Source organism: Mus musculus, chromosome 9 (genome assembly GCF_000001635.26).
Source record: "Mus musculus strain C57BL/6J chromosome 9, GRCm38.p6 C57BL/6J".
NCBI classification, from domain to species: domain Eukaryota; kingdom Metazoa; phylum Chordata; class Mammalia; order Rodentia; family Muridae; genus Mus; species Mus musculus.
Window position 1 is genome coordinate 109,093,567 of NC_000075.6, and position 26,458 is coordinate 109,120,024.

General features: G+C 55.5%; 1 protein-coding gene and 1 long non-coding RNA gene across 12 annotated transcripts; one reads left to right on the forward strand and one right to left on the reverse strand.

The window, feature by feature from the left end:
- Positions 1–275: 275 nt before the first annotated feature.
- Gm7628 (predicted gene 7628) lies at positions 276–4,230 on the reverse strand. Its single transcript, NR_168955.1, has 2 exons — positions 4,210–4,230; positions 276–2,266 (listed from the first exon to the last, which is right to left on the reverse strand). It is a non-coding gene; the product is annotated as a predicted gene 7628 (long non-coding RNA).
- On the forward strand, positions 283–26,349 carry Plxnb1 (plexin B1). 11 transcript variants are annotated; one of them, XM_006512076.4, is made up of 38 exons: positions 283–984; positions 5,705–5,757; positions 6,506–7,618; positions 8,455–8,637; positions 9,008–9,136; positions 9,261–9,361; positions 9,649–9,781; positions 10,047–10,203; positions 10,462–10,570; positions 10,657–10,765; positions 11,168–11,842; positions 12,025–12,147; positions 12,350–12,472; positions 12,695–12,788; positions 12,875–13,047; positions 13,194–13,345; positions 14,555–14,660; positions 14,841–14,977; positions 15,233–15,409; positions 15,602–15,731; positions 15,924–16,166; positions 16,784–16,960; positions 17,037–17,185; positions 17,892–17,992; positions 18,081–18,298; positions 18,395–18,573; positions 18,697–18,763; positions 18,939–19,085; positions 19,718–19,886; positions 20,075–20,178; positions 20,254–20,338; positions 20,682–20,854; positions 21,011–21,171; positions 21,257–21,404; positions 21,941–22,005; positions 22,129–22,204; positions 23,017–23,091; positions 24,274–26,343. In XM_006512076.4, exons 3-38 carry the CDS (start codon positions 6,512–6,514, stop codon positions 24,376–24,378), a joined length of 6,360 nt encoding a protein of 2,119 aa, XP_006512139.1. In that variant the 5' UTR covers positions 283–984; positions 5,705–5,757; positions 6,506–6,511; the 3' UTR covers positions 24,379–26,343. The 11 variants fall into 11 exon arrangements, with proteins under 11 accessions (XP_006512139.1, XP_006512141.1, XP_006512138.1 ...); XM_006512078.3 differs by lacking the exon at positions 283–984 and adding an exon at positions 1,190–1,505; XM_006512075.3 differs by lacking the exon at positions 283–984 and adding an exon at positions 1,226–1,308.
- Positions 26,350–26,458: the final 109 nt, after the last annotated feature.

The following is a 26,458-nucleotide window of genomic DNA, read 5'->3' on the forward strand; positions in this document are numbered from 1 at the left end:
AGGGTGGGGATAGGTTTGGGGAAGTTGTGGAGCATAAGGGGGGGGGGGAGGAGCTGGAGAGTTGGAGTGACAGTGTCAGGGAAGAGTTGTCATGGTGCTGACAAGGTGCTATGTGACTGGGATCAAGTGCTCAGAGGGGGGTGGGTGGGGGATGGGGAAGAAGAGGGGTGATCTGAGGTCTAAGGGAGGGGTATTTTGGAAAGCAGGCAGATGAGCTATAGAACCCTGTCTTAATTAGTTTCTCTTGCAATGAAATACCATGACCAAAAAGCAAGTTGGGGAGGAAAGGGTTTATTTGGCTTACACTTCCACATCATTGTTAATCACTGACAGGAACAGAACAGGACAGGACAGGACAGGAACTCAAGCAGGGCCAGAACCTCGTGGAGGGGTGCCGCTTACTGCTCAGTATGCTTTCTTACAGAACCCAGGGCTACCAGCCCAGGGGGGCCCCACCCTCAATGGACTGGGACCGCCCCTGTCAATCACTAATTAAGAAGATGCCCTACAGGGGGATCTTATGGAGCGATTTCTCCACTGAAGTTCATTCTTTCAGATAACTCAAGCTTCTGTCAAGTTGACATAAATCAAGCCAGCACCCCACCCCCACCCCACCCCACGGGAGTCTGAGGGTGTGATGGTAGAGCAGCCTGGCATCAGCCCTTAGTGAAGTGGCAGATACGGAAGACGGCTTCCCCCGATTTAGAGCCCTCTAACCTTAGAGGCTTCCAGGTGACGTATATGCAGTTTTTCCCTTTCTGGACACTATGCCAATGGCCTTGAGCCAAAGTCCTTCAAAAGCCCTCAGGATGGGTCAGGTCCTGGCTCCACAGATTGCCATTGGCAAGCCCGGGTGTGAACCGCCCTGCATAAAGCCCTCAGGAGAGAACCTCTGCCCAGGGTTTCCTTCCCAGAAAGACCCAGGTGTTTTCCAAGGAGGGAGTCCAGACTTGCTCAAGGCTTCTGAGTTCTGCATGGCTCCAGGTACAGGCCGTGGAGGAGGGAAGGAAATAAGACCCTACTTCTGCACCTCACAGCCAGTATGCCCTGCTTACACAGTTCAGCTTTGGTGGTATTACCCCCTATTAGTCAGGGAGCAAAAAGGTCGGGGTGTGTGTGTGTGGGGGGGGAAGGGGTGTCAGGTTACATGGCTTAGTGATGGCGCAAACTCAGGTCCAAAGCCCGGGCTCTCTTCAAACAGCCAGGGGTGGGGGCCGGAAGGAGAGGTTGGGTGTTGTGGAGTATTGAAAGAAGGAAAGGTGGGCAGGGCCAGGTGAGAAGAGGAGAAGCTGGCGTCTAGGAGACCAGGTGAAGAAAGTTGGGGGGAGAGGATGGCTCCAAGGGCCGGGATCTAGAAGGGAATGAGGGCGCTCCGGGCGCTGGGCGAGGTGCGTTGGGGATAGTCAAGATGGTGGTTATGGAACAGGCAGAGCAGGTGTGGGGCACAAGTCCCTCGAACTCTGGCAGGACGGGGAAAGGCTCCAGTGCTGTATCTCAACGCCCAGGTAATAAGGCTCGCAACCATGGCCGTAGCCTCTTGGTCCTAAGCGGCGCGCAGGTGAGGCCCGGCTGGGCGGGGCGGACCGCCCACGCTCCCGGCTCCGCTCCTCACCCTACACGTCTGCGTTGCCATGACTACCGCCCGGGCGCTGCAGCCCCCATTTAATGAGAGGGGTTGATCACCCCCCCAGGCCCTTCACAAACTCGGATCCCGCGGGACCGGAATGCGGGGTCCCGGATGGCTGGGGCCGCGTACCCCGTTCTCCCGGCAGCTTCCGGCCTGGTCCGGGCGGCGCGCGGGGGGAGGGCGGCCCGACGGGCGGGGGGTGGGGGGGTGGAAGGAGCGGAGCCCGGGCCGGCCGACGCGGCTTTGTCTCCTTTGTTCCCAGCGGAGGCAGCGCCGCGGCGGGAGGGGCGGGCGGCGGGCGCAGTTTTTTCCGCCCCTCGGTCTCCGGGTAACAGCTGCGGCTCCGCCAGACCCACCTCCGAGGGGAGGGAAGGCCGCCGCGCGCAGATCTGAGCTAGCCCGGAGCTGCGGGCGGACGCCTCGCCGCGCGCATCCCGCAGGAGGGTCGGGCGGTGAGTTGCGAGACTTGGGCAGGGAAGGCGGGGTTGCAGGCGAGAGCCGCGCGCACCCAGGTGGAACGGCCCGAGGCCTCGATCCCGCTGGGCACAGGCAGCCGGAGTGGTGTCTCCGGTGGGTGGCTTCGGTCCTCAGAGTTGGGACCACACTCGCGCGCGCGAAGGCAAACTCTGGCGGCACCGCCTGTAACGCGATTGGGAGACAGAGGAGGTGGAGCTGCTCCTCCGCGCCCCCTCCTCGCTGCCGCCACCGCCGCTTTCGGGACCGGCCGGCCCCTTCCCCGCCCTCCCTGGGCCACTGGTGGGGTCTTTGTCCCGTGGAGCGGCGGAGGGAGGAGGGTTGAGGATGAGTCGAAGCAAGGAAGTGGAGGCTTCCCCATAGGATAACAGATCTTTCAGGCAGAGACTGACAAAGGAGGACCACGAGCCTTTTAACACTTGGACTCTGTCTCGGTACCCACACACCCAGCCGGTGCTTGACGAGCGCCTTAATTTATGGCGGGTGTCTGGTAAATGATGGCTCCCTTCCACCCTACTCAACATCCAGACGGCAGGTGTGTAGTGCACACCACTTCACTGTCAAAAAGTAACTCTCCCTTTTAAGTGGATACTGGGATAGGGGCGGGAGTGTGGGTGGCCGAGCTCAGAAAGGGAAGGCCAGTTTCCCCCAACTCCCAGACAAGTGCAGATGTGGAAGGGGCTGAATTTGTGAGTCTTCTTGGTTGTGAGAGCAGCTGCAGGAGAGGGTTAGGTGTTGCTTGTCCTTTGCAGAAGTCAGGCAACCAGTCTTGGGCCCTGCCGTAGGGTTTCGGGGAGTGTGGGTTCTAAAGAGGCCTATGGGGCAGGCCTGGGCACAGGCAGAGTTAGTTAGACTTTGGCGATGAGCCTGGACAGCCTGAGATGTGGGGAGTTAGGGAGGAGATACTGGCAGTGCAAGTTAGGGACGTGAGGCTTGGCTCCAAATAAGCCCTAGTCCGATCATTAATAAAACTGGGCCGATTCCTCGGCTTTTGAGATGCTAAGAGGCTTGAAAGCGGAGTGTGAGCTCCATATTACCCCTCTAGTCTGGATCTCCTTGGCAGTGAAATGGGGGCTCTGTCACCATGTAGGGAACACCTGCTCTGCGTTGGGTCTGCTGGTTACTGGAGCCTTCTTATAAAAAGCAGGTACTCTCTGCCTTTAAAGAGCTCTTGTCTAGGGTGGGAGGACGGAACAGAAGAAAATGGTCTCGGGGCCCACTCATGCCAGGTACACCCCAGAGGAGTCCTTCCTCCCCTCCCACTAATGGGAAATCTGAGGCTCAGAGCCCAAGGAAGAGCAGGATAGATAGGTCAGGCCTGGTAGCTGGGCGTGTCCATTTCATCTACCACACAGGGTTACCTCCTCGGGAGCCGGAGAGGCCTCAGGAGGCTCCTCAGGGAGGTGATGGCAGGGTGTGGGAGGTAATGGGAGACAGAGGGAGTGGGCATTCCAGGCTGAGGGAACAGCCCTTGTATTGGCAGGGAGGAACAGAAGAACAAGCCTGCAGTTTAGGCTGGAACGAGGGGCATGTGTGGGGGAGGGTGTGGGGGAGAGGGTCTTGACCTTTCTCTCTTCAGCCTGAGGGTACCCCAAAAGCCTGAGTGTGTGCACTCCACTGTTGTTTAACAAAATTCCAGTGAGGTCCTCATAGGGACTAGAGATGCCTCTGTGGCGTGTAGCTGACGTCCAGTGAAATCTGTGTGCTAATGTGGAGGAGAAAAATGTCAGTCTCCTTTGTCCTTCCCTGCCCGTGGTATGCAGCCCTATGGATGTCGTTTCTTACAGAGAGTCAACCTCTGACCTGTCCACTGAGCTTTTTGGAGCCCTCACATTTCTGTGTGTTCCCCTCAACTTCAGTTTGGGGAGTGGCTTTGTTACTGCCCCTTGAGGGCTGAGAAACTTTGGCATGCAGTAGGCGCTAAGCAAATATTTACAAGCTCATGAAGCGGCAAGTGCTGGCCTCACTGTGGGACCCTGTGCCCAAGGCCCAGGGTCTGTAGCCCAAGGTGGTTGGAGAGAGTTAGGCAGAAGCAGAGAGCAGGAGATGGCTTCTGCTCTTCCAGAGGAAGAAACAAGGTAGCAGGCTTTTTAGTAGCCTGGCCTTACCACAGTCCTGGGCTTCTGGCTGGGTTCAAGACTTTCCCTGCAGCCTCCCCCCCACCCCCCCCACCCCTCAACCCCAACCCCCTTGGGTGGCAAACAGAGGCAGCCTTGTTCCTGCTCCCATAGAGCTTCCCTGTTCTCTCCACACTAAAAATGGAAACCCCCAAGCTATTTTGGGAGCCGTGCCCAGCCAGACTGGCCATGGCCCCCTGCTCCCACTGGGCTGTGACCACAGAGTCCTTGCTCCCGCCAGGCTGCTGGACCTTCCTCTCAGCCTTGTACCCAGCCTAGCTTAGGATAGGGCAGCCTCAGGAGCGCCTTGCCGCGGCCTCTGGTATATGGGCCAATCCAGGGGCAAAGAAGGGAATTCTGGGAATCTTCCACATAGACAGCCTGGCAGCTGGGTGGTGGGAGGGCCTGGGCAGTGTGGCCTGGGCACAAGGAGGGGAAAGTGTTTCTCAGTGTAGAATAGTTTGTCCCATAACCAAACTGTGTTCCTTGAGGACCACTGGAGTATGGGAGAGGTAGTGTTGCCATAGTTACTTAGGTCTAGGATTTAGAAGCCTTAGGGATTTAGGCCTGCAAGGTAAGAAAGTAGGCACTCAAAAGTCTGGGGAGGTCCTAGGGTTGGACCCAGGGTTTCAGGGCACAAGCAGGCATGACTACTTCTTCAGAACCCCCAACCCACCACTCATACTGCATTCTGGGTTCTGACTCTACAACCTGCAGGCGAGAACATTCCGGGAGATGGCCTGCCTTCCACAGTTTTCTAGGACTTAGTGCTGAAACCAGGGAAGTGTGCGTGAGTCTGTATGTGCAGGAATCTAATGTGGGTGGTATGTGTCTGTCTCTGGTGGGTGGGTCCGATGTGTCTATGCAGTGTCTGTAGGGGGTGGAGATTTGTATGACTCGTCATGTGGTGTCAGAACATAGATACATGTGCCCTGGGTGGCATGTTTGTGTTTGTGTGTACGCGTCTACTGTGTGCGTAGGTCCCATCTGCACGCATCATTGTGTATCTGTATGTGCAAGTGCTCCTGTGTTTGTGTGTAGTTGTATGCATTCAGGGTAGGTTGTATACACAGATCTTAGTGTGTGTGTACCTGCTAGTATGTTGGTACCATTTGGGTTAGGGTGGCCCATGGCTTGTGTGAATGGTATATAGCTGTGTGCCTTGACAGAGCAGAGCAGGGTAAGGGAAAGATGGGAAGAATACCGAGAAGGGACAGCGGTGCTGGGGGCCTGACTGGGCCCAGATGGCCATGGGGCTCCTTTCTAGTTGACCTTTCCCAGGCCCCTTGGGTGCCTGGCTCTGCTGCCCTCCCCCTCCCCGTGTAGGCTCTGAGGAGGCGTCCTCTATGGAATGTGTTTGGTGGCTGAGGGCCAAGCTGGGCTGGGCTCCACAGGCAGACTGGGTAGTGGGGAGGGGAGTCCAGGGCTCCCACATGCCTGCAGCCCAGCCCCCAGTTTCATACTCTGCTTTCCCCCCACTGGCTAGGTGACTCCTGCTCAGGTCATGCCGTTATCTGCTGATCCAGCCGGCCCTGCCAGGTGAGCCAGACTTCACCCCAACAGGGAACAGTGTGACTCTCTCTGCAGCCCAGAGTTCCCCAGTGTGGGGGCCCTGTCTGTCAGCCTTCACTCTCCCAGCATGGCCTGTTAGTCTTCTGGTTATCACCCTCTGGATTCCTGGCCTGAAAGGTCCTGTGTCCAATGCTTCTCGTTCTTTTGTTGTTGTTTTGAGACAGTGCCTCTCTATGTGGTGGTCCTGGAACTTGCCATATAGACCAGGCTGGTCTCAGATTCACAGAGATACACTTGACTCTGCCTCCCAAGGGATGGAATCAAAGGTGTGCACCCTGCACCTAATTCTTGCTTTGTTATGACATGCTGGTGGTCTATAAGACTTCCTGATCCTACCTAAGAATTCGTCGTCCGTATAGAGGGGGCCCTCTCCCTTCTCTGACATCTTGTCACCTCACTTGACTCAAAGAGCAGGGTTTGGAAGGAACAAGATTGAGTGTGGAGCTAGGTGGAGTATGGGCAGGTACAGCTCTCCTGAGAGCTTAGTGTCCACAGAGAAGGGGTGAGGCTGTAGTTTCCAAGGGCAGTGTCTTCTGTGTCTGCCTGGTACCTGTAGACCTGCGATCACCCTGGGCCTAGTGACTACTAGGAATCTCTGTATAGCCTAGGTTAGGAGAAGCATCTTGGTCCTCAGTGTCACAGTCCTGTCCCGTAGCATTGGCTTCCGAGGACCTTGCTGGCCATTTGAGTCTCGCCCAACCTTTTTCTCTGCCAGGTGACCATGTCTGTCCTCGGCCCAGTTCTTCTCCAGGTGTTCTGGGCCGGGTGTGTCGTCACCCTGCGGTCCCCTCTGCCAGCTGCTTTCACTGCCAATGGCACACATCTACAACACTTGGCAAGGGACCCCACCACAGGTACCCTCTATGTAGGGGCCACCAACTTCCTGTTCCAGTTGAGCCCTGGGCTGCAGCTGGAAGCCGTGGTGTCCACGGGCCCTGTGAATGACAGCCGGGATTGCCTGCCACCTGTGATACCTGATGAATGTCCCCAAGCCCAGCCTACTAACAACCCTAACCAGCTGCTCCTGGTGAGCCCAGAGGCTCTGGTGGTGTGTGGGAGCGTACACCAGGGCATCTGTGAGCTACGGAGCCTGGGACAGATCAGGCAGCTGCTGCTACGGCCAGAGCGACCTGGGGACACCCAGTATGTGGCTGCAAATGACCCTGCAGTCAGTACAGTGGGGCTGGTGGCCCAGGGATTGGTAGGGGAGCCCCTCCTGTTTGTGGGGCGGGGGTACACCAGCAGGGGTGTAGGTGGTGGGATTCCTCCCATTACAACCCGAGCCCTGCGACCACCGGACCCCCAAGCTGCCTTCTCTTATGAAGAAACAGCCAAGTTAGCAGTGGGCCGCCTGTCCGAGTACAGCCACCACTTCGTGAGTGCCTTTGTACGCGGGGCCAGTGCATACTTCCTGTTCTTGCGGCGAGACCTGAAGGCCCCTTCTAGAGCTTTCCGTGCCTATGTGTCTCGAGTGTGCCTTCAGGACCAGCACTACTACTCTTATGTGGAATTGCCCCTGGCCTGCCAGGGTGGTCGTTACGGTCTTATCCAGGCTGCAGCTGTAGCCACGTCCAAGGAGGTGGCCCGTGGGGACGTACTCTTTGCAGCTTTCTCCTCAGTGGCTCCTCCCACTGTGGATTGGCCCCTGTCAGCATCTACTGGGGCATCTGGAACCTCTGTGCTCTGTGCCTTCCCCCTGGATGAGGTAGACCAGCTTGCTAATTACACTCGAGATGCCTGTTATACTCGGGAAGGCCGTGCTGAGAACGGGACCAAGGTTGCTGACATTGCATACGATGTCCTTTCCGACTGTGCGCAGCTACCAGTGGTGAGTCTGGGCACTGGCCACCAAGCACCTGCCCAGAAAGTCTGGGGAGCTGGGAGTAGGTAGGGTGGCTCTCAGGACAGGTGTTAGGTGCTTCTTTTCAGGCCTAAGCTAGAAGAGTCCTCTTGGCAGGAAGCAGTACAGGCATGGGCTTGAGTCAGGGTGCTAAAGAAGTGACTTGGTGAGGGGAAAGCGGGGGGAGGGGGCGGGGGGGGGGCTGGAGAGATGGCTCAGTGGTTAATATCACTGACTGCTCTTCCAGAGGTCCTGAGTTCAAATCCCAGCAACCACATGGTGGCTCACAACCATCTGTAATGAGATCTGACACTCTCTACTGGTGTGTCTGAAGATAGTGACAGTGTATGCATTTATAAAATAAAAAGAAGTGACTTTATAGAAGTCAGCTAAGAGAGTGTTTGGGGCTCTAAGGTAAGGGTTGAATATAGGAGTGAGCATTGGAGCAATGGAAGAAAAAGGGAACGATGGGATTTGGCTCAGACCTAGGGAGGGTATAGAGATGCCACAGTTGCTCACTGAGTCAGAAAGGTGAAGAGGGTCCAGGCAAGTGGGCTGGGAATGGGGGAGGAGCCAAGCTCTGAGGCCTCTAGGGTGTGGCTTAGGAGAAAGTATTAGGTGTAGCTGCTGGAGGAATTAGCTTCCAGAAAGGGGATGGCAGAAGATGGGGCCGCAGACAAGGTGAGGGTGAAAGATGAATGCACTGAGGTAAGGCTAAGGAGCGGGCTACTGTCGGGACGGCTGGCAGAGACTAGGACCTAGGGGGTGGTTGTCCTGGGAGATTATCCAGGCAGGGTCTCAGTGTTGCTTTTTGTTACCTGTAGGACACCCCGGATGCTTTTCCATGTGGCTCTGACCACACACCCAGTCCCATGGTCAGCTGTGTCCCTTTGGAAGCCACGCCAATTCTGGAGCTACCAGGGGTTCAGCTAACAGCTGTGGCTGTCACCATGGAGGATGGACACACTATTGCTTTCCTGGGTGACAGTCAAGGACAGTTGCATAGGGTATGTCCTTAGGAAGTTCTGAGGCTGGGATGTGTGACGTGTGGCATGCTACAGGCCACCCCAGCTGTGTGTGCCGCTCCTCTGAGGGTTGGGTGGTATTTACCTGTGATCTTCCTCACATACCCATAAACCTTGCCCAAGGCTGGTTGTAATGAACCTGTCTTGCCTGGGATTCATCTAGACCAGGCTGTTCTCAAACTCACACAAATCTGCCTGTCTCTGCCTCCAAGGTACAAGTATTAAAGACTGCCTCCCCCCACCTGTCAAAAGAGAAAATTATTATTCATAAATTGTTTCAGTTCTAAGTGGAGGAAGGTCTTGAGTTTGTGGCTTTGAGCTTGGTGCCAGGCCTTGTGGTCTTTCATCTTAGGTCTACTTAGGCCCTGGAAGAAGTGCTGCCCCATATTCTAAACAGAGCATCCAGCCGGGGTCTCCTGTGAACAGAGATCTTACCTTTGATGGTACCTTTGAGCATCTCTATGTAGCAACTCAGACTACTGTAAGTCCTGGACACAGGCCAGGGGTGACTGCTGGGAGGGGCTTCTGGGCAGATACTGGGACCCATATGTGGGCGAGGCACTGGTTTTCTGACTGCCAGCCTCAGGTCCTCTTTGCTGTCACAGCTTGTGAAGGTTCCTGTGGCTCCTTGTGCTCAGCATCTGGACTGTGACTCTTGCCTTGCTCACAGGGACCCTTATTGCGGATGGTGTGTGCTCCTGGGCAGGTTAGTGTTCTATCTACCAAATCCCCGACCTGGGCTTGTGCCTCTATAACGGCTTCTTGACCTTGTCCATTGACTCTCAGCCGCTAACATGTGGGTACCCAGCCCCCAGTTCTTTATCCACTCACTGCCCAGAGCTTTAGCTCCCTGCCATAGCAGACACAAGAGCCTGGTATCAACTTCACGTGAGGGCTGTGACCAGGGAAGTCCTCAGGACTAGAGAGATGTCTCTGCCGTGTGACTTCTCGATGGCTGCCGGAGGGTCACAGTTATATGCTGGTTCTTCTTAGGTGTAGTCGCCGGTCGGAGTGCTCAAGGGACCAGGGCCCAGAGCAGTGGCTGTGGAGCTTCCAGCCGGAACTGGGCTGTCTTCGAGTGGTGGCCGTGAGCCCTGCCAATATCAGTCGGGAAGAGAGGAGGGAGGTGAATGACCAGAGTGGGCGGGGCCCCAGTGGGGAGAGCTATGGAGATGGATGGAGACCTTGGATTTTTGTGTCGTTGCATCAAATACCACATGTCCTTGCTCAGCTATTTCTCTTGGGCCTTGGGTTTCTCTATCTGTTATCAATCAAGGCCAGAGAGTATTTGGGAGGGATGCCAGCACCAGCCTGTACTTGATGCCCTTAAATGAGAGTCTGTAGCCTACCATGCAGTGGTGCCTAAAGTGTGCCCTTTGCTTTCTCGGTAGGTTTTCTTGTCAGTGCCAGGCCTGCCATCTCTCTGGCCAGGGGAGTCATATTTCTGCTACTTTGGAGACCAACAGAGTCCTGCTCTACTGACCAGTTCTGGTGTGATGTGTCCCTCCCCAGACCCCAGTGAGGCTCCAGTGCTGCAGAGAGGAGCCGGTGGGTGAGAGAAGGGGCCAGCCCTGGACCTGGGAGCCCACCCCTGCTTCCATCTTGCTCTAAGAGGTCTTACTGGGATGAGAAATAACTCTAGAAGATCCTAGATGTGCTCTAAGTCCCCTTACTGGCTCCAGGACCCCAGTGTTGGTGCTATGTCCTCTGACCCTAGTTCCTGTCTATTTGGGGTGCCAGCCTCATCCCATGTAGGTCCCCAGCCTTCCCTACTCTTCAGTTCTGGCACTCTCCCCCATTTTGCAGACCATATCTCTGTGAACGTGGAGCTCAGGTTTGGTGCCGTGGTGATCGCCAGCACCTCCCTCTCCTTCTATGACTGCGTGGCAGTTACTGCGTCTTCCCCATCTGCACCGTGAGTTCCTTACCTTGTCTGTCCCCAGATCTGGGCTCCCTTACTGTGGTCTCTGTTTCATGACTGACTGGCTGTACTGTGCGCAGGTGCCGGGCCTGTGTGAGCAGCCGCTGGGGCTGTAACTGGTGTGTGTGGCAGCAGCTGTGCACACACAAGGCCTCGTGTGACGCTGGGCCTATGGTGGCAAGCCAACAGGTTAGTGGGACTCCAGGATGAGGCATGTTGAGGGTGGAGCCTGGGGTTCCCAGGGTGAGGGTTTTCTGATGGCCTGGGATCTGTGTGCCCGCCAGCCTCCTGTGAAGCTCTGTCCTGAGCACCCCAGCTGCTTTGTGTGACAGAGTCACTGGAGAATGGCTGCTTGTCCATCCCATCTGTTTTGGGGAGGACATTTAAGCTGAGAGGCAAGAGGTGTGGTCCTGGTTCCCCACCTCAGCACAGACCCCCGGAGCCTGCCTTGCGTGCTTCTGCCTTAGAGAATTAACGGGATGTTTTTGTTTCTCTTTCCTCGGTCTTTTTCCCTCTTAACATACCCTTGCCTGCCTGCCCCTGCACTTGCCTGCTGAGTGACCTTCCTGTCTGTCTTGACCTTTCCTTCAGAGCCCACTCCTTCCCCTAATCCCTCCTGCAAGGGATGAACTCACCCCTTTCCCACCCACAGTCCCCCAAACCACGGTCACTCCTACCCCCAACAGCTTCCCAATAGAGCCTAGGGCTCCCTCCACAGCCTCAGATGTCCTACCTGGGGCCAAGCCTTCCCGGCTCAGCCTCTGGGGCCCATGGGCAGGTCCTGGCCCCATACTTTCCCCTACTTCCACAGAGTCACCTCTTCATGAGAAGCCCCTTCCTCCTGACCCCCCTACCATACCTGGAACCACTGTCCCTGCCCCCACTGGCTTGGGACCATCGACCACACCTGAGGACCTCTTGGCCTCCTACCCATTCCCCTCAGATGCAGCTGCAGTGTCCCCTGCAGAGCCTGGCCCTGAGGCTCTGCCTTCCATGGTGGCTCTGGACCAGCCCCCTGGCACTGTTCCAGACACTACTTTCCCAGGGGCCCCTGGCTCCATGAAGCCCGTTCTGGATTGGCTCACCAAAGGAGGCGGCGAGCTGCCCGAGGCGGATGAGTGGATGGGGGGTGACACGCCCGCCTTCTCCACTTCCACACTCCTCTCAGGTGATGGAGACTCAGCAGAGCACGAGGGCCCTCCTGCCCCCCTCATCCTCCTGTCCAGCCTCGACTACCAGTACGACACCCCCGGGCTCTGGGAGCTGGTGAGGTCCAGCCCAGGAAGGAGGCCTCGGGAGGGGAGGGGAAGACACAGCCATTTGCTTACCCTGGGATTGATTCTCCTTTGGGAGGGTGAGAACCTAGTGTTGCCATGGAACCAAGCAAGGTAGAGGACTGAGGCGGTCAGGGTGGGAGCCACAGACTGCCTCACCCTTGGTGCCTGCAGGGAGAGGTGAATCAGAGGGTGAGCTCCTGCCCCTGTGTGGAGACCGTCCAGGGCTCCTTGCTGATACCGGTCCATGTGGAACGCGAAGTCCAGCTTCGAGGCAGGAACCTGTGGCTTTTCCAGGTGTGTTTGCCTATCCAGCTATCAGCTTTCCCTCGAGCTGCTTGGCTATGTGACAGAGTCTACCCAAGCCTTTGAAAGCAGGAAGAGGACATCGCCAGCTGCAGCCTTCTTCCCTGACTCAGCTGTTCTGGGGCAAGGGCTGCCTGCAGCCTTCAGGACCCAGCTTCCCATTCTACCTGAACAGTGTGTCCTTTGCCCCCAGGATGGCCCGAGGAGCAGCGAGTGTGTGCTGGAGCTAGGGAGTCGGGAGGTGGCTGTGGAGGCTCAGGTGGAGTGTGCGCCGCCTCCAGATGTCTGGTGCCACATCAAGTGCCAGCAGCATCAGGTACGGACCTCGGGTGGGCACAGACACTGGCCACAGGCTGGTTGTTAGCCTCAGCTGCTGTGAACTTATCTCAGGTCAAAGCTTTGACACTGGATAGTAGATGGACACCCCAGCTGGGCCATATGCCTTTGCTCCCCTAACTAGTCATTTTGGTCTTTTCTCTGAGCCACACCCCAGGCCTGGCCCAAACTCTAGGCTCTGACTTCACTCCTGTTTCTCCAGTTCAGCTATGAAGCTTTGAAGCCAGAACTGCAGGTGGGGCTGTTCCTGCGTTGGGCAGGCGGTCTGCGCGTGGACAGTGCCGATGGGCTGCATGGTAAGCCACCTAGGGACCACAGGGCAGGCTGTCGGTATCAGGGCTGCTCAAGGTTCCATGTTACATTTCATTCCCGCTGTCTCTAGTGGTGTTGTATGACTGCTCTGTGGGACATGGGGACTGCAGCCGCTGCCAAACTGCCATGCCTCAGTACGACTGTGTGTGGTGTGAGGGGGAGCGTCCGCGTTGTGTGGCCCGGGAAGCCTGTAATGAAGCCGAGACTGTGGCCACTCAGTGCCCCGCACCTCTCATTCACTCGGTATGTCAGGATGCTGGCACGTGCCTTCTCTTCCTCACTGCTGCCCTTGGGGGTGGGGGTATCCATGTTGTGGATGCACAGAACTCAGAATAGGAGGCTGGGACTGCCTCAGACACAGAGGTTGACAGGTCCTTGTCCTGGAACAGGTGGATCCACTGACTGGACCTATAGATGGAGGCACCCGTGTCACTATCAGGGGCTCCAACCTGGGCCAACATGTGCAGGATGTCCTGGACATGGTCAGAGTGGCCGGAGTTCCCTGCGCTGTGGATGCTGGGGAGTATGATGTCTCTAGTAGGTGAGCTGGTTGGGCTCATCGTGGGAGGGCACTGTGGCAGGATGGCTTCCTATTCAGGACCTCTTTCCTCCATGTGTCTGCCTGCCTTTCTCCTGTCTTTGCTTATGGTGTCAGTGCCTTAGTGCTGGGTTATCATGGCCTGGAACTCTGGCTTCCTGTGTATACCACTCTGGCAGAGCCTTGGCCCAGGCTGATTGGGGATCATTATAGTCTGTCAGGCAGAATCACTGCCTGGAGCTTGCTGGTGGCTCTTCTTGGTACTACTTCTCCAAGGCCTGCCCTGGCTGGGCTCTCAGAAGAGCCTGTTGCGGCACACCTCCAGAGTGCCCGGGGGAATGTAGATCAGTCTCCAGGAGCTCATAAGCAGCAGGACCCAAACCTGGCAGAGGAGTAGGGTAACCCTTCACTGTCCCCTCGGAAGGACTGTTGAAGAGCCACATAATTTATATTTTAAATAAGATATAAATTATGCTCCACTTTGCGGGAGCATGCCTGCTTGTTTCCTCCGGCTGGTAAATGAGAACTCCCAGACCCTCTACACTGTTAATAATTCTAGAACCTTCAGACTTAGGTAATTTATGAAGTGATTTATGGAGTGTGAAATGTATTGTGGCTGGAGCCTGCCTGGCTAGTTCACACCACTGGCTCTGTTTTGCCAGTATTGTATGACCGTGACAATGTTAACCACTGTAGACTTAACACTCTGGAAGTTCATGTGCCCCAGGCTTCTGTTTTCTGGCTAAGAACCAGCATTTTCTTTAATTTGCTCACATCTCCCCCCCCCCCCCCCCCCCCGCGTTCTGACGAGAGGCTTCTAGGGATCTGTTGTTTAGGATCAGATCAAGTTCTCATTACTTTGCAAGTGGGTGCTGACCACACGGTGGTAGGGAAGACTTGGGGTGGCTGGTGAGGCCCTCTTACTCGCTCCTCTGCTTAACCACAAGTCAGGCCCTCCAGGGCTTCTTTGTAAACCCGTGTCACCTCAGGGGAGTACACTCCTTGCTAGAGGGTGTGCCTGAATGACTGACCCAGGAGTGGCTCATCTGATGCTAAGGCTTGCTAGTGTGTCACAGGGGTTGCTTCCAAAGGGACAGGGGGACGGGGAAGGGAGAGCACCTGCCAGTGTGGCAGGAAGAGGATCTGCCAGGTCACTTTGAGGGCTGTCTGTGCAGTCTGGTATCCCTCTGCTTGCCTATCTTGTGCCTACAGTCTTGTGTGCATCACTGGAGCCAGCGGGGAGGAGGTGACTGGCACTGTGGCAGTGGAGGTGCCTGGAAGAGGACACGGTGTCTCAGAGTTCAGCTTTGCCTATCAGGTGCCTGAACGCTAAACAAACCCAGCTGCCTGGAGGCCTCTCCCCCTGTGGATGTCTCAGCCTTTTTGGTTTTGGCTTCATAAGGCTCCCCATCCTGAGGCTCCCTTATTTGTCTGAGGTGCTCTGGCTTCTGTCATCCTGATTTTTTTTGTCCGTCTTTCCCCATCTTCTTTCCCATAGGATCCAAAAGTACACTCCATCTTCCCAGCCCGTGGCCCTAGAGCTGGAGGTACCCGCCTTACCCTGCATGGTTCTAAGCTCCTGACTGGACGGCTAGAGGACATCCGTGTGGTGGTTGGAGACCAGCCTTGCCACCTGTAAGGGCTGCTTTCTTGTTCTACAAAGTCCACACACTCCAGGGAGGAGTCGGGGGCTGGGAAAAGCCAGCGTGGAGTGGTTTAGTCTGCCCCACGGGAAGGTTCTAGCCAGCTTTCCAGAAACCAGGGCTGTGGTAGAAGTACAGCTTCCAGAGCTACACAGCGGAGACTTCAGTGGGTGAGGAACCTAAGTGAGCCAAGATTTGAGTGGGTGCCTAGCTCCTGGATCTGGCCTATCTTCTCCCCTCCACCCAGGCTCCTGGAGCAGCAGTCTGAGCAGCTACACTGTGAGACCGGCCCATACCCTGTGCCTGCTGAACTTCCAGTGACTGTCTTGTTTGGGGCCACTGAGCGGAGGCTTCAGCACGGCCAATTCAAGTATACATCAGACCCCAATGTCACCTCAGTGGGCCCCTCCAAGAGCTTCTTCAGGTGTGGAGCCCAAAGCATGTCTGGAAGGTCTTTGCAGTTCTCACAATAGGGGAGGTGGGAGGTGGGGTTCTGGGAACTGTGAACTCCTTACTGTTGACAGAATGGGTCATGAATGAACCAATTTGAGGCTGGGGGCTGAGCTGGCTGGGTCTGGGCCCTGCAGTCACAAGTGGCTCCTGGGCTGTGTTTCAGCGGAGGACGTGAGATATGGGTCCGCGGCCAGGATCTTGATGTGGTACAGAGGCCAAGAATCCGAGTGACCGTGGTCCCAAGACAGCATGGCCAGGGGCTTGCACAGAAGCAACACGTGGTCCCTGAGAAAGTACGTGGCTCCAGAGCCGTCATCCAGTCGCACACCCACGAGCCTCTCCTGCTCGCACCAGGCTGGCCGTCTCTCCCCTTACCCATGGCCAGTCCCGGGGAGTTGGTGCCAAAGGAGATGCTCCCTGCCTTTGCTCAGCCTCCCATCTCACAAGGCAGGTGCCTCAGTTGCTCTCCTCTCATCTCTCTGCAGTTTGAGGAGCCGTGTCTCGTGAACTCCTCCCACCTCCTCATGTGCCGCACTCCCGCTCTCCCTGGCCCACCCTGGGACTCTGGGGTCCAGGTGGAGTTTATCCTCGACAACATGGTCTTTGACTTTGCTGCACTGAGCCCCACACCCTTCTCCTATGAGGCTGATCCCACCCTGCGTTCCCTGAACCCCGAGGATCCCAGCACGCCGTTCCGGCACAAGCCAGGGAGTGTGTTCTCTGTGGAGGTAATACACCTTCTTGGGCTTTTCTAGTAGAACAGCATGTGTATGCTGGAGAGGTCAGGGTGGAAAGAGCAAGCTGAGAGAATCTAAAGTGGTTGGTACAGCATAAGTCCTGGCAGGGGTTTGACTGGTGGTGGCCCCGGTCCCTACACTCCCTTAAGGGATCTGTTTGGTTAAGTAAATCGTTTGGCATGTTCACTAATTGGGTAGTGTGGTACATATTAGGTAACAGGCTGATGCTCATTTGGCAACTGGGCTTACGTGGATAACACTAGACCCTTTTTGTGACATGCATGGTAAGTAGTCCATACATGTGTGGATAGACACATGGACTGGCCACAGGCAGACGATCCAACATCACCTAGCCGAGGGTAACTCGGTTAACTGCCCAGGGCGTGGGCAGCTGCTTTAGGTTCTCCACAGTTTCAGCTGTGAGAAGAAAGGTGAGAAAGCACAGAGAAGTTACGGTGAGCAGTCTGAAGGCCACCTCTGTGACCACGGCTCCACAAGCAGGGGAAACGGGGCTGATAGATGGCTTCAGGATTATCCCACTCATGTTTGGGGACATAGGCTGAGGTGGTCAGTGTTCTGAGAAACGAATCAGTGACCCAATGTTACAGGGGGAGAATCTGGACCTCGCCATGTCTAAAGAAGAGGTGGTGGCCATGATAGGGGACGGGCCCTGCGTGGTAAAGACACTGACCCGGAACCACCTGTACTGTGAGCCCCCTGTGGAGCAGCCCCTGCCACATCCCCATGCCCTCCGAGAGGCTCCAGATGCTTTGCCTGAGTTCACGGTCAGTGGGCAGGACCTGGGCTAGGTTGGGCATCGTGCTATCTGGGACCCTGGCTCACAGGTAGCTTCCCACGCAGGTACAGATGGGCAACCTGCGCTTCTCCTTGGGTCATGTGCAGTACGATGGCGAGAGCCCCGTGGCTTTTCCTGTGGCAGCCCAAGTGGGCTTGGGAGTGGGCACGTCTCTCCTGGCTCTGGGTGTCATCATCATTGTCCTCATATACAGGTGGGTGGGGCCAGTTGTGGCAGGTAGGTACACGTGGCCAGACAGAGAAGGCACAGATGAGAGCAGGGCTCTGCAAGAAGTGTGTGTGTGTGTGTGCGCGCGCGTGTGTACATACATATATTAAAATTTATTTTTATTTTATGTGCATTGGTGTTTGCCTGTATATATTTCTGTGTGAGGATGACAAATCCCCAGAAACTGGAGTTACATACAGGCAGTTGTGAGCTGCCACGTGGATGCTGGGAATTGAACCTGGGTCCTCTGGAAGAGCAGAACCACTTAACCACTGAGCCATCTCTCCAGCCCCACTCTACAAATATTTTATATAAGGGATCAGTCCTCTGGAAATGGTTGCAACAGGCCTGGTGGTCTCCAGGAATCCTCAGCTCAGCCCTTGGGCATGAACAATCTATAAACCATTGAGTATAGCAGAGTCCTAACAAAACTGTACTTATAAAAACAGCTGGTGGCCCTATCTGGCATGTCGAGGGTTTGCTGACCCTCAGGCTGAGCGATGGGTAGATGTGGCTTGATGGGAACGAGACAGGATGGATTGTTTTGGGTCAGGCTGGCTTGGGCATGGTCAGGTTATACTGGTTGACATGGTTGGAGTTGGCTTGGAGTACAGTTAAGCAGACCTGAACCGGTTGAGCCTAGCAAGGGCTTTGGCCTGCTGACCTTTCCCTTCTGCCCCTGGTGCTGGTAGGAGGAAGAGCAAGCAGGCCCTGAGGGACTATAAGAAAGTGCAGATCCAGCTGGAGAACCTGGAGAGCAGTGTACGGGACCGCTGTAAGAAGGAGTTTACAGGTGAGGCTTCTAGAGCGGGAGTAGCCCGGGGCCCTCCCTACAGCTGCTCTGGTCACATGGGATCCACTGACATTCTTGTGCTCAACAGACCTCATGACGGAGATGACGGATCTCACCAGTGACCTCCTTGGCAGCGGTATCCCCTTCCTTGACTACAAAGTGTATGCTGAGAGGGTCTTCTTCCCTGGGTACCGGGAGTCCCCCTTGCACAGGGACCTCGGTGTGCCTGACAGCAGGCGACCCACCGTGGAACAGGGCCTGGGGCAGCTCTCCAACCTGCTAAACAGCAAGCTCTTCCTTACCAAGGTGCACTCTCAGCTAGGCTGCCCCACCCTGTCTTGCTCCTAGTCTTCCCTATCTAACTGTTTCTGAACCTACCCTTCACTCTCTCCCCGGCCTCAGTTCATCCACACACTGGAGAGTCAGCGCACCTTCTCTGCTCGGGACCGTGCCTACGTGGCATCTCTGCTCACTGTTGCACTTCACGGGAAGCTTGAATACTTCACGGACATACTGCGGACTCTGCTCAGTGACCTGGTAGCTCAGTATGTTGCCAAGAACCCCAAGCTGATGCTGCGCAGGTAAGTGGCTGGCAGGGTGATAGACAGCTGGAGCCAGGAGTAGAGCCAGGGACTTGGGTTTGGAGTGTGGAATGGAGCCCTCTAGTCCCTGCTGAACCTGGCCTTCCCTTCCTGCCATCTCAGGACAGAGACCGTGGTAGAAAAGCTGCTCACCAACTGGATGTCCATCTGCCTCTACACCTTTGTGAGGGTGAGGGAGGGGCCAACAGCTCCTCGTTAGGGAGGGTCGGGCCCTTTAGAGCACTAAGCCTCCAGCAATTCATTTAGCTTGCCCCTTCGTGCCAGAGCAAAGACATTACCCAACAAAACATGCCCCATGTACTTTTGCCTCCTGCCAGAGGCGCTGACTGCCCACACTTTCCCAGGACTCTGTGGGAGAGCCTCTGTATATGCTCTTCAGAGGGATTAAGCATCAAGTGGACAAGGGTCCCGTGGACAGTGTGACTGGCAAAGCCAAATACACTCTGAATGACAACCGCCTGCTCAGAGAGGATGTGGAGTACCGTCCCTTGGTAAGGGTGTGCTCTGCTCCATCAGTCTATAACAGCCTGTGGTCTGACCCTGGATATGGAGCCCCTGCTGGAGAGAGAGAGGCTGTTTATTCATTTAATGGTGGTAGGAACTCATCCGGTCTCCCACAAGCTAGCAAACATCCTTCTACCACTGAGTGACAGCCCTGGCTTTGCAGGATTGAGAATTGAGAATCTCAGAGGGTCCCCGACTTAGGATGGACCCACAGATCTGTGCTGCGCCAGAGTGTCTGTCTTGCTGTTTCACCAGGGTTGCAGCCTTGTTCTCTAAGCGAGTAGCTGCCCGGCAGACTTGCCTGTATCTCCTCTCCATTACTCACAAGGGTTTCTTTGAAGGACCCAGCCCTTCTCGTTCATGTTGCGTGGGGAGTCCTGGCTTACACAAACTTCCTTCAGGCATAAAAGAGGGTGGGGTGCTCACCTGGAGGTTCTCCCATTCACCCCCTGAGCATTTGCATCAAGTGGAAGGCAGACAGGTGAAGAGAGTTAAGGACTGCTTAGTACCGGGGTGGACTCAGGGACTGTTTTCTTCCTGGTTGTCCCTATTCTTGACCCGTGTCTTGGTCACCCAGCATGTGGAACCAGTCCTGAAATCTCTCATATTTCTTGTATAGACCTTGAATGCTCTTCTGGCTGTGGGGCCTGGGGCAGGAGAAGCCCAGTGTGTACCTGTGAAAGTCCTGGACTGTGACACCATCTCCCAGGCCAAGGAGAAGATGCTAGACCAGCTTTACAAGGGAGTGCCTCTTGCCCAGCGGCCCGACTCTTGCACCTTGGATGTTGGTGAGGGTCAGGAGCAGGGTAGTTTGAGGACCTTGAGATGATGCTGGGCCTGAGCTGGCCCGAGACTGGTCCTCCAAGGGTGAGGCTATCCCAGGTGAAGGGGCCATGTCTCCACCTAGGATGAGATGGGCTGCATGGCAGGAAGAGATCCTGGGAGCCCCGAGCCAAATCCTCTCTTGCCCTTGCAGAATGGCGGTCTGGAGTGGCTGGGCACCTTATCCTTTCTGATGAGGACGTCACTTCCGAACTCCAGGGTCTGTGGAGGCGTCTGAATACACTGCAACATTACAAGGTGGGAAGGATGGGAGCTGGAGGGTGGGTAGGGTAGACTAAGATTGACGGAAGTGTCACCAGCTGTGGTTAGCAGGTCCCAGATGGAGCAACGGTGGCCCTTGTCCCCTGCCTCACCAAGCATATTCTTAGGGAAAACCAGGATTATGTCCCTGGGGAACGTGAGTACCTCCTCCTCTTCTTCTTCTTCCCCTCCCTCCCTCTTACCCCTCCTCTCCTTCTCTTCTTTCCCTCCTCCCTTCTCTTCCTCCTCCTCCTCTTCCTCCTCCCCTCCCTCTTCCTCCTTCTCTCCTTCCTTTTCCTCTTCCTCCTCCTCTTCCTCATTGTAATTTTCTGTGTTTGTATTGCTCAGTCCTGGGGAGTAGGGAAGGAAGGGTCTTTGGACTGAGTATCTCTTGCTCTTCTCAGAGAAGCTTTAGCCACTCCTGGGGGAGTTAACTGGACTTGGGTTCCCAAGAGGAGGTGGCACCATGTGAGGCACTAAGCTCTTACATCTTGGCACAGGGACCCCAATGCTGGAGGATGTAGATGAGGGGGGCATCCGGCCCTGGCACCTGGTAAAGCCGAGTGATGAACCAGAGCCTCCCAGGCCGAGGAGGGGCAGCCTTCGGGGTGGGGAGCGTGAGCGAGCCAAGGCTATCCCTGAGATCTACCTGACACGCCTGCTATCCATGAAGGTGGGGCTGGGAGAGAATGGGCGACGGGGTCTCGGCTGCCATGGGACATGGGGGTAGTGTGGGACTTGCATGAGGGAGTGCCAAGAGCTGTCTAAGACTGGCTGATGCCAAGTCTCCATCCTAACTGGGCCCTCTGCTTCCTTTTCTTCCCCACAGGGCACACTGCAGAAGTTTGTGGATGACCTGTTCCAGGTGATTCTCAGCACCAGCCGCCCTGTGCCTCTGGCTGTGAAGTACTTCTTTGACTTGCTGGATGAACAAGCTCAGCAGCATGGCATCTCTGATCAGGATACTATCCACATCTGGAAGACCAACAGGTATGGGAGGAACAGGGCTCAGGACATATGTGGGGGCCTCTGCCTCCACAGCACAGTTACTGGCCCCCGTTCCCCCAATTTGCAGCCTGCCGCTAAGGTTCTGGATCAACATCATCAAGAACCCACAGTTTGTGTTCGATGTGCAGACTTCGGATAACATGGATGCTGTGCTCCTGGTCATTGCACAGACCTTCATGGATGCTTGCACCCTGGCCGACCACAAGCTGGGCCGGGTGAGCAGACTGGGGGGCAGATATGACAGGGACAATGATGACACCCATGTAGCTGGTGGCTGTGGAGTGTGTGGGGCACAGATCTTCAGGGCTTCCTCAGAGTTGCAGGGAGAAGATAGTCTGTGGGCAGCCTCTGACTTAAGGCCTTCCCACTCCAGGCCTCATCCCAGGGCTCTCCAGAAAGTAGCCGTGGTCAGTCTCAGGGGATGAGCAGAGTGGAGGGGGGCGCCCCTGCTGCCAACCCTGGTGACCCGAGTTCAATCCCTGGGACCCATGTGCTGAAAGGAGAGAGCCAGCTCCTATAAGTTGCCCTCTGACCTCCACACATGCATGCACACATACAAACACAAAAGTAACATGTAAGAAAAACAAGGAAGTGGGCCAGTGTGACCAACTGTCCTGGTTTGCTGAGAACTGGGAGGGTTCTGGCATGTGGGTTGTTTTGCTATAAAACTGATCATGTTGGGAGCCCCAGGAGCTGATGACCTTTTGAACTTTGACCCTTCCTTCTCCCCTGTCTTCCTGCTGGGATCCAGGATTCTCCCATCAACAAACTTCTGTATGCTCGAGATATTCCCCGTTACAAACAGATGGTGGAAAGGTACCGGGGAGGGAGTGGGTCTGCAGAGGCAGGCATGCGGTTGAAGCCCTGGGTGGGCCCTGGTGGGTACCAAGGAAGGGAGCTCTGATTATAGATCATCTGCTATCCTGGGCCTTTTGGCAGGTACTATGCAGACATCAGACAGACTGTCCCGGCCAGTGACCAAGAGATGAACTCAGTCTTGGCGGAGCTGTCCCGGGTAAGGCCTCCCCTTCATACATTGTCACCCCTCTGTGATCTGCCTGGGAGAGGACACACCCTGCCATCACACAGGCAGAGTGTTCCTGCAAAAGGCCAGACCTGTCATGTCATCAGAGTGAGCAGGGGTCTCATCTGATAGCTGTCACCTAATGGGGTCTACCAGGCGCTTGTCTGTGTGCAGCCTCTGGGAGTACAGAGTGGATGAATCGGCTCTAGGCCTTTAAACTTCCAGGCCATGCTGCCCATCGTTCTTCACCCTCCACACCCACATTTACAGAACTGTTCCTTAACTGACAATGAGGACACCTATACCAGCACAGCTATACTTGTGGGGTACACTGTCAAACCCTTCTTGGTCTGGGCTTCTGCATTTGGTCCCCCTAAGAGTTCCATGAGTTACTTTGGCTGCACCATTAGTACTGTCTAGACAAGGAGGCTGCGGGTCCGACAACCTCACGGAAGCCCTTGGGAAACATTTGAGTAATATCAGCAAAGTTGCGCCAAGTTCCCAGCCATAGTCCCACGGCCCTGTAGTCGCTTGGAATGAGTGAGAGGGACTTCTAGCTATAGCCTTGACTGGGAGAGGCAGGCAGGGTTCCGGTGGAAACTCCAGCCCTGCTGAAGCTAGTCCTGCAGTTTCTTCCTACTATGGAGGTTTGGCCTTGTCCCGTCCTGAGCTGTCACCATGCTTTGCCTTGGGCTCTGTTCCCACTGCAGGGCCTGTGCTTTCTCATCCTTCGCTGAGGTCCTGGGCCTCTTCCCCACTACAGCCTCTTCATTTCCCTCCCTTCCATCTGCCCTCTTCCCTAGAACTGCTCTGCCGACCTTGGGGCGCGAGTGGCTCTGCATGAACTCTACAAGTATATCAACAAGTACTATGACCAGGTGAGCACAGCTGGGCCCCACTGCAGGGCTGGCCTCGAGCTCAGAGTGCTTCTTCGGAAGCTGAGTGAGGGTCCCACATTGGTTCTGCTCTCCCTGTGCCCACAATCCCCCATTATGCTTCTGCAGTGGGGCTTGCCCAGGCATGGTGGTAGTGGTTGGGGGCATCTGGAGAATCTGTCAGGATCTGGAGACGGTATGTGGGATATGCCGGAAGACTACCTAGCTACCATCCCTCCCAGATCCCAAGGTTGGCCTTGTCCTGGGCATGACTGCTTCTGTGGGTACAGACTGGCCTGGGTGTCATAAGCCATAGGAGACATAGGGTGAGGTGTCAAGCACAGGACGAGGCTAGATGAGTGGACCACAGAACCAGGAGGGGTCTTTCTCGGGCCTCTCTTGACCAGCCTTGATGTCTAAGTGCGTCCGTTTCACTGTTAGTCAACCTATGAGTGCCTATAGAATTACCACAGTCGTGTGGCGCCAGTGATGTGCCTATCGTTGAGAACACGGAAACCTGCGTTGTGGTCTCAGCTGAGTGGCCTGGTAACAACCAAGGGATCCACAGCCTCATTCCTTTGATGCCAGCCTCAGCACAGGGAGAGGTGCAGAGCTGATGCAGCCTTCACCTGCTGGCGCACAGGAGAGCCAGCTCCTCTCCCCAAGCTCTGCCTGCCGCCTGTTCCTTCATGCCAACCTCATTTGTGGTTCTTGGGTTGTTCTTTTGCCTCAATATATCCTCTTGGTCTTGGCACAGAGAATCATGAAATGCCATTAGCTGTCAGGAAGGGCAATGGGGTTGGCTATGACAGACCTTGTGAGAAAGCCAGTGGTTATGTGAGGCTGGCTTCTACACAAAATGAGCGTGGTGAGGAAAGAGCATTAGGTGGTGAGTGGCGAGTGTCATTCCCTGGCAGCCTGTTCTTGAACGTCTGCGTGTGGGTGCTCAACTGTATCAACACTGGAGAGGCAGGAAGTTCGAGTTTTAGGCTATACTGAGACCATGCCTCAAACACCCTAGAAAACAACCCAGGCGACTGTTCTGTTTTCACCCTCACCAGTGAGACCTACAGTCAGCCTCACCACTATGTCTTTAGTCACTGAATTCCCATTGACTACCCTGCCCAAATGCTATCTGTGGTGACCAGATAAGTCTCCTCTGATTCTCTTGGTCCTGCCTTTCAGATCATCACTGCCCTGGAGGAGGATGGCACTGCCCAGAAGATGCAGCTGGGCTACCGGCTCCAGCAGATCGCCGCTGCTGTGGAAAACAAGGTCACGGATCTATAAGGACCAGGGAGTCTTTGCCTGCTGTTGTCTCTGTACCTCCTGGGCAGCCCTGGAATCTCAAGGGAGAGGCCACCACCTTCGTAGATGCCTGTAGTGACTGACAAGCAGAGTTTAATGAAAGGTGGCTCCCAGTCTCTTGGTGGCACCAGCTCATAGCCTCAGCCCCATTGGACCTGCCTTGTAGGCCTGGGACCTAGTGGTTCAGTGGGTAGTGCTAGGCCTGCCCCAAGCCTGGTGACTCTCTGACCTACTTCCTGGGTGACGCCAGCCTGCAGGGAGCTGGGGACTTAAGGTTTCCAGAGAATGTCTGGTAGGCCCTCCAGGCCCCTGGGGAGACTGTACTGTTCTTGAGCACTGACCTATGTCCCATTGGGAATCACAGAGGAAGGAAGAGAACCCGCCCGCCCACTTCCTGTCTTCTTCATCCATCCTCCTTGACCTCAAGTTTCGCTTCCTTTGTCCTTGTTCCCTGTTGCCAATTCCCAGGAGAGAGAGAGGGGGGGGGGAGAGAGAGAGAGAGAGAGAGAGAGAAAGAGATGCATTTCTAGGCTGCTGCTGCCTCAGCAGGGTTGGTGCCTCAGGACCACCCTGTCTTCCAGGTGGCTGGTGGGGAGGGACAGCTGCTTCAGGGGAGCCTTGGGGAGAGCAGTGACCCATTGATGCTATAGCTCTTCATTAAAGGATAACACATGGTATGGACTCACCAGCCCCTCTGCTAAGATAGAACTGGCAGCTGCTGGGAGATGTGGGCATCGTGCTCTGAAGGGTCCCCTGACACCCACGGAAGGCCACCATGAGGTTGGCAAGCTCTCTCCGGCTCCTAGGTAGGGTCTGCCAGAGGCAACACTCCCCAGAAAGGAGAACTTAAAGCACAATAAGGCTCAGGGAGAGTTGGGGCCTGAGATGTGGGGTTCTGTCCCCCATCTTTAAGGGGTCCACCTTGATTGCAGGTCGTGGTAACTTTGCCATTCATGTTCCATGAATTTTTAAAAGAATTGGGGAAGTATGGCGTTATTAAAGGCGATTCCAGGCAGTGTGGGTCTCAGGTCCATGACCCTGTTTCTGGATTCCAGTTTCCACATTGCTGTCCATGTTAAGGTACCTGAGGCAGGAGCTCAGAGCTACTCACCTGCCTGTGTAGTAGCTACCTTGTGGTATTTTCCTGTTAGAAGCTACAAGTGAGCTTCAAGACCATGGTACTGTGGTGCACTTGGCAGCTGGCGGTTGAGAATGCCATTGGCTTCACCAGGCAAGGGTCGTGGCATCCTCAGAGAGCTCCACCTTGGCTCATGTGTATAGCCAGTGATCTGGCCAACCTCAAGCTCTTCCCCAAGTGTTTGAAGACATGGGCTGATACAATTCCAAGAGTCCCTTCTTGCTGTCTTTTAGAATCTTTGTCTTCAAGATCGCAGGAGCCATTTTGGTTTTCATGCCAGGGGTAATCACAGTGACTATTTCTGTCAGATCCCATCTTCCCCATGCCTGCCAGATGTGGGGAACCACAGTCACAGACGGCCAGCAGTCAGGCCCTCTTTTGGGAGCATGTGAACTTTAGTACTAATGATAGTTGTCTTAGTTCAGATTTTATCCTCACGCAGAATGGTTTTGCCTCCCCCAGTGGCTACTCCGACCAACTATGTTGTTGACAGTCTCAGAGAACAGGGCTGACAGGGGGAATGAGGTCTTGGCTAGACTTCAGACAGATACAGGAAGGGAGGCACCTTTTAAGTCAACATGGCAGGGATGGTGACAGAGACACACCTCTGCTCCAGGCTTGAGCTTCTGCAGTCTTTGGGAGTCCTCTGAGGCGGTAAGGGTTCCTGCAGAGGAAGGCCGTGTACCTGCGTGCTTGGGCGTGTGCTCATGGGATGGGCGAGTATGGAACGTGCTCTGAGTCACTCCTGTCTCACCCTCACAGAACACTGTGATAGAAGATGTCATGAAAATAAAAATGTTACCACTTCAGAGAGGAAGCTAAGTCTTCACTCGATTGCCACGGCTGAGGGTGGCAAGGCCAGTGCCAACAGGACTTGGCGGTGGCTCACCTGGGGCCCGGCCAGTTTCAATATAGACTGTTTGT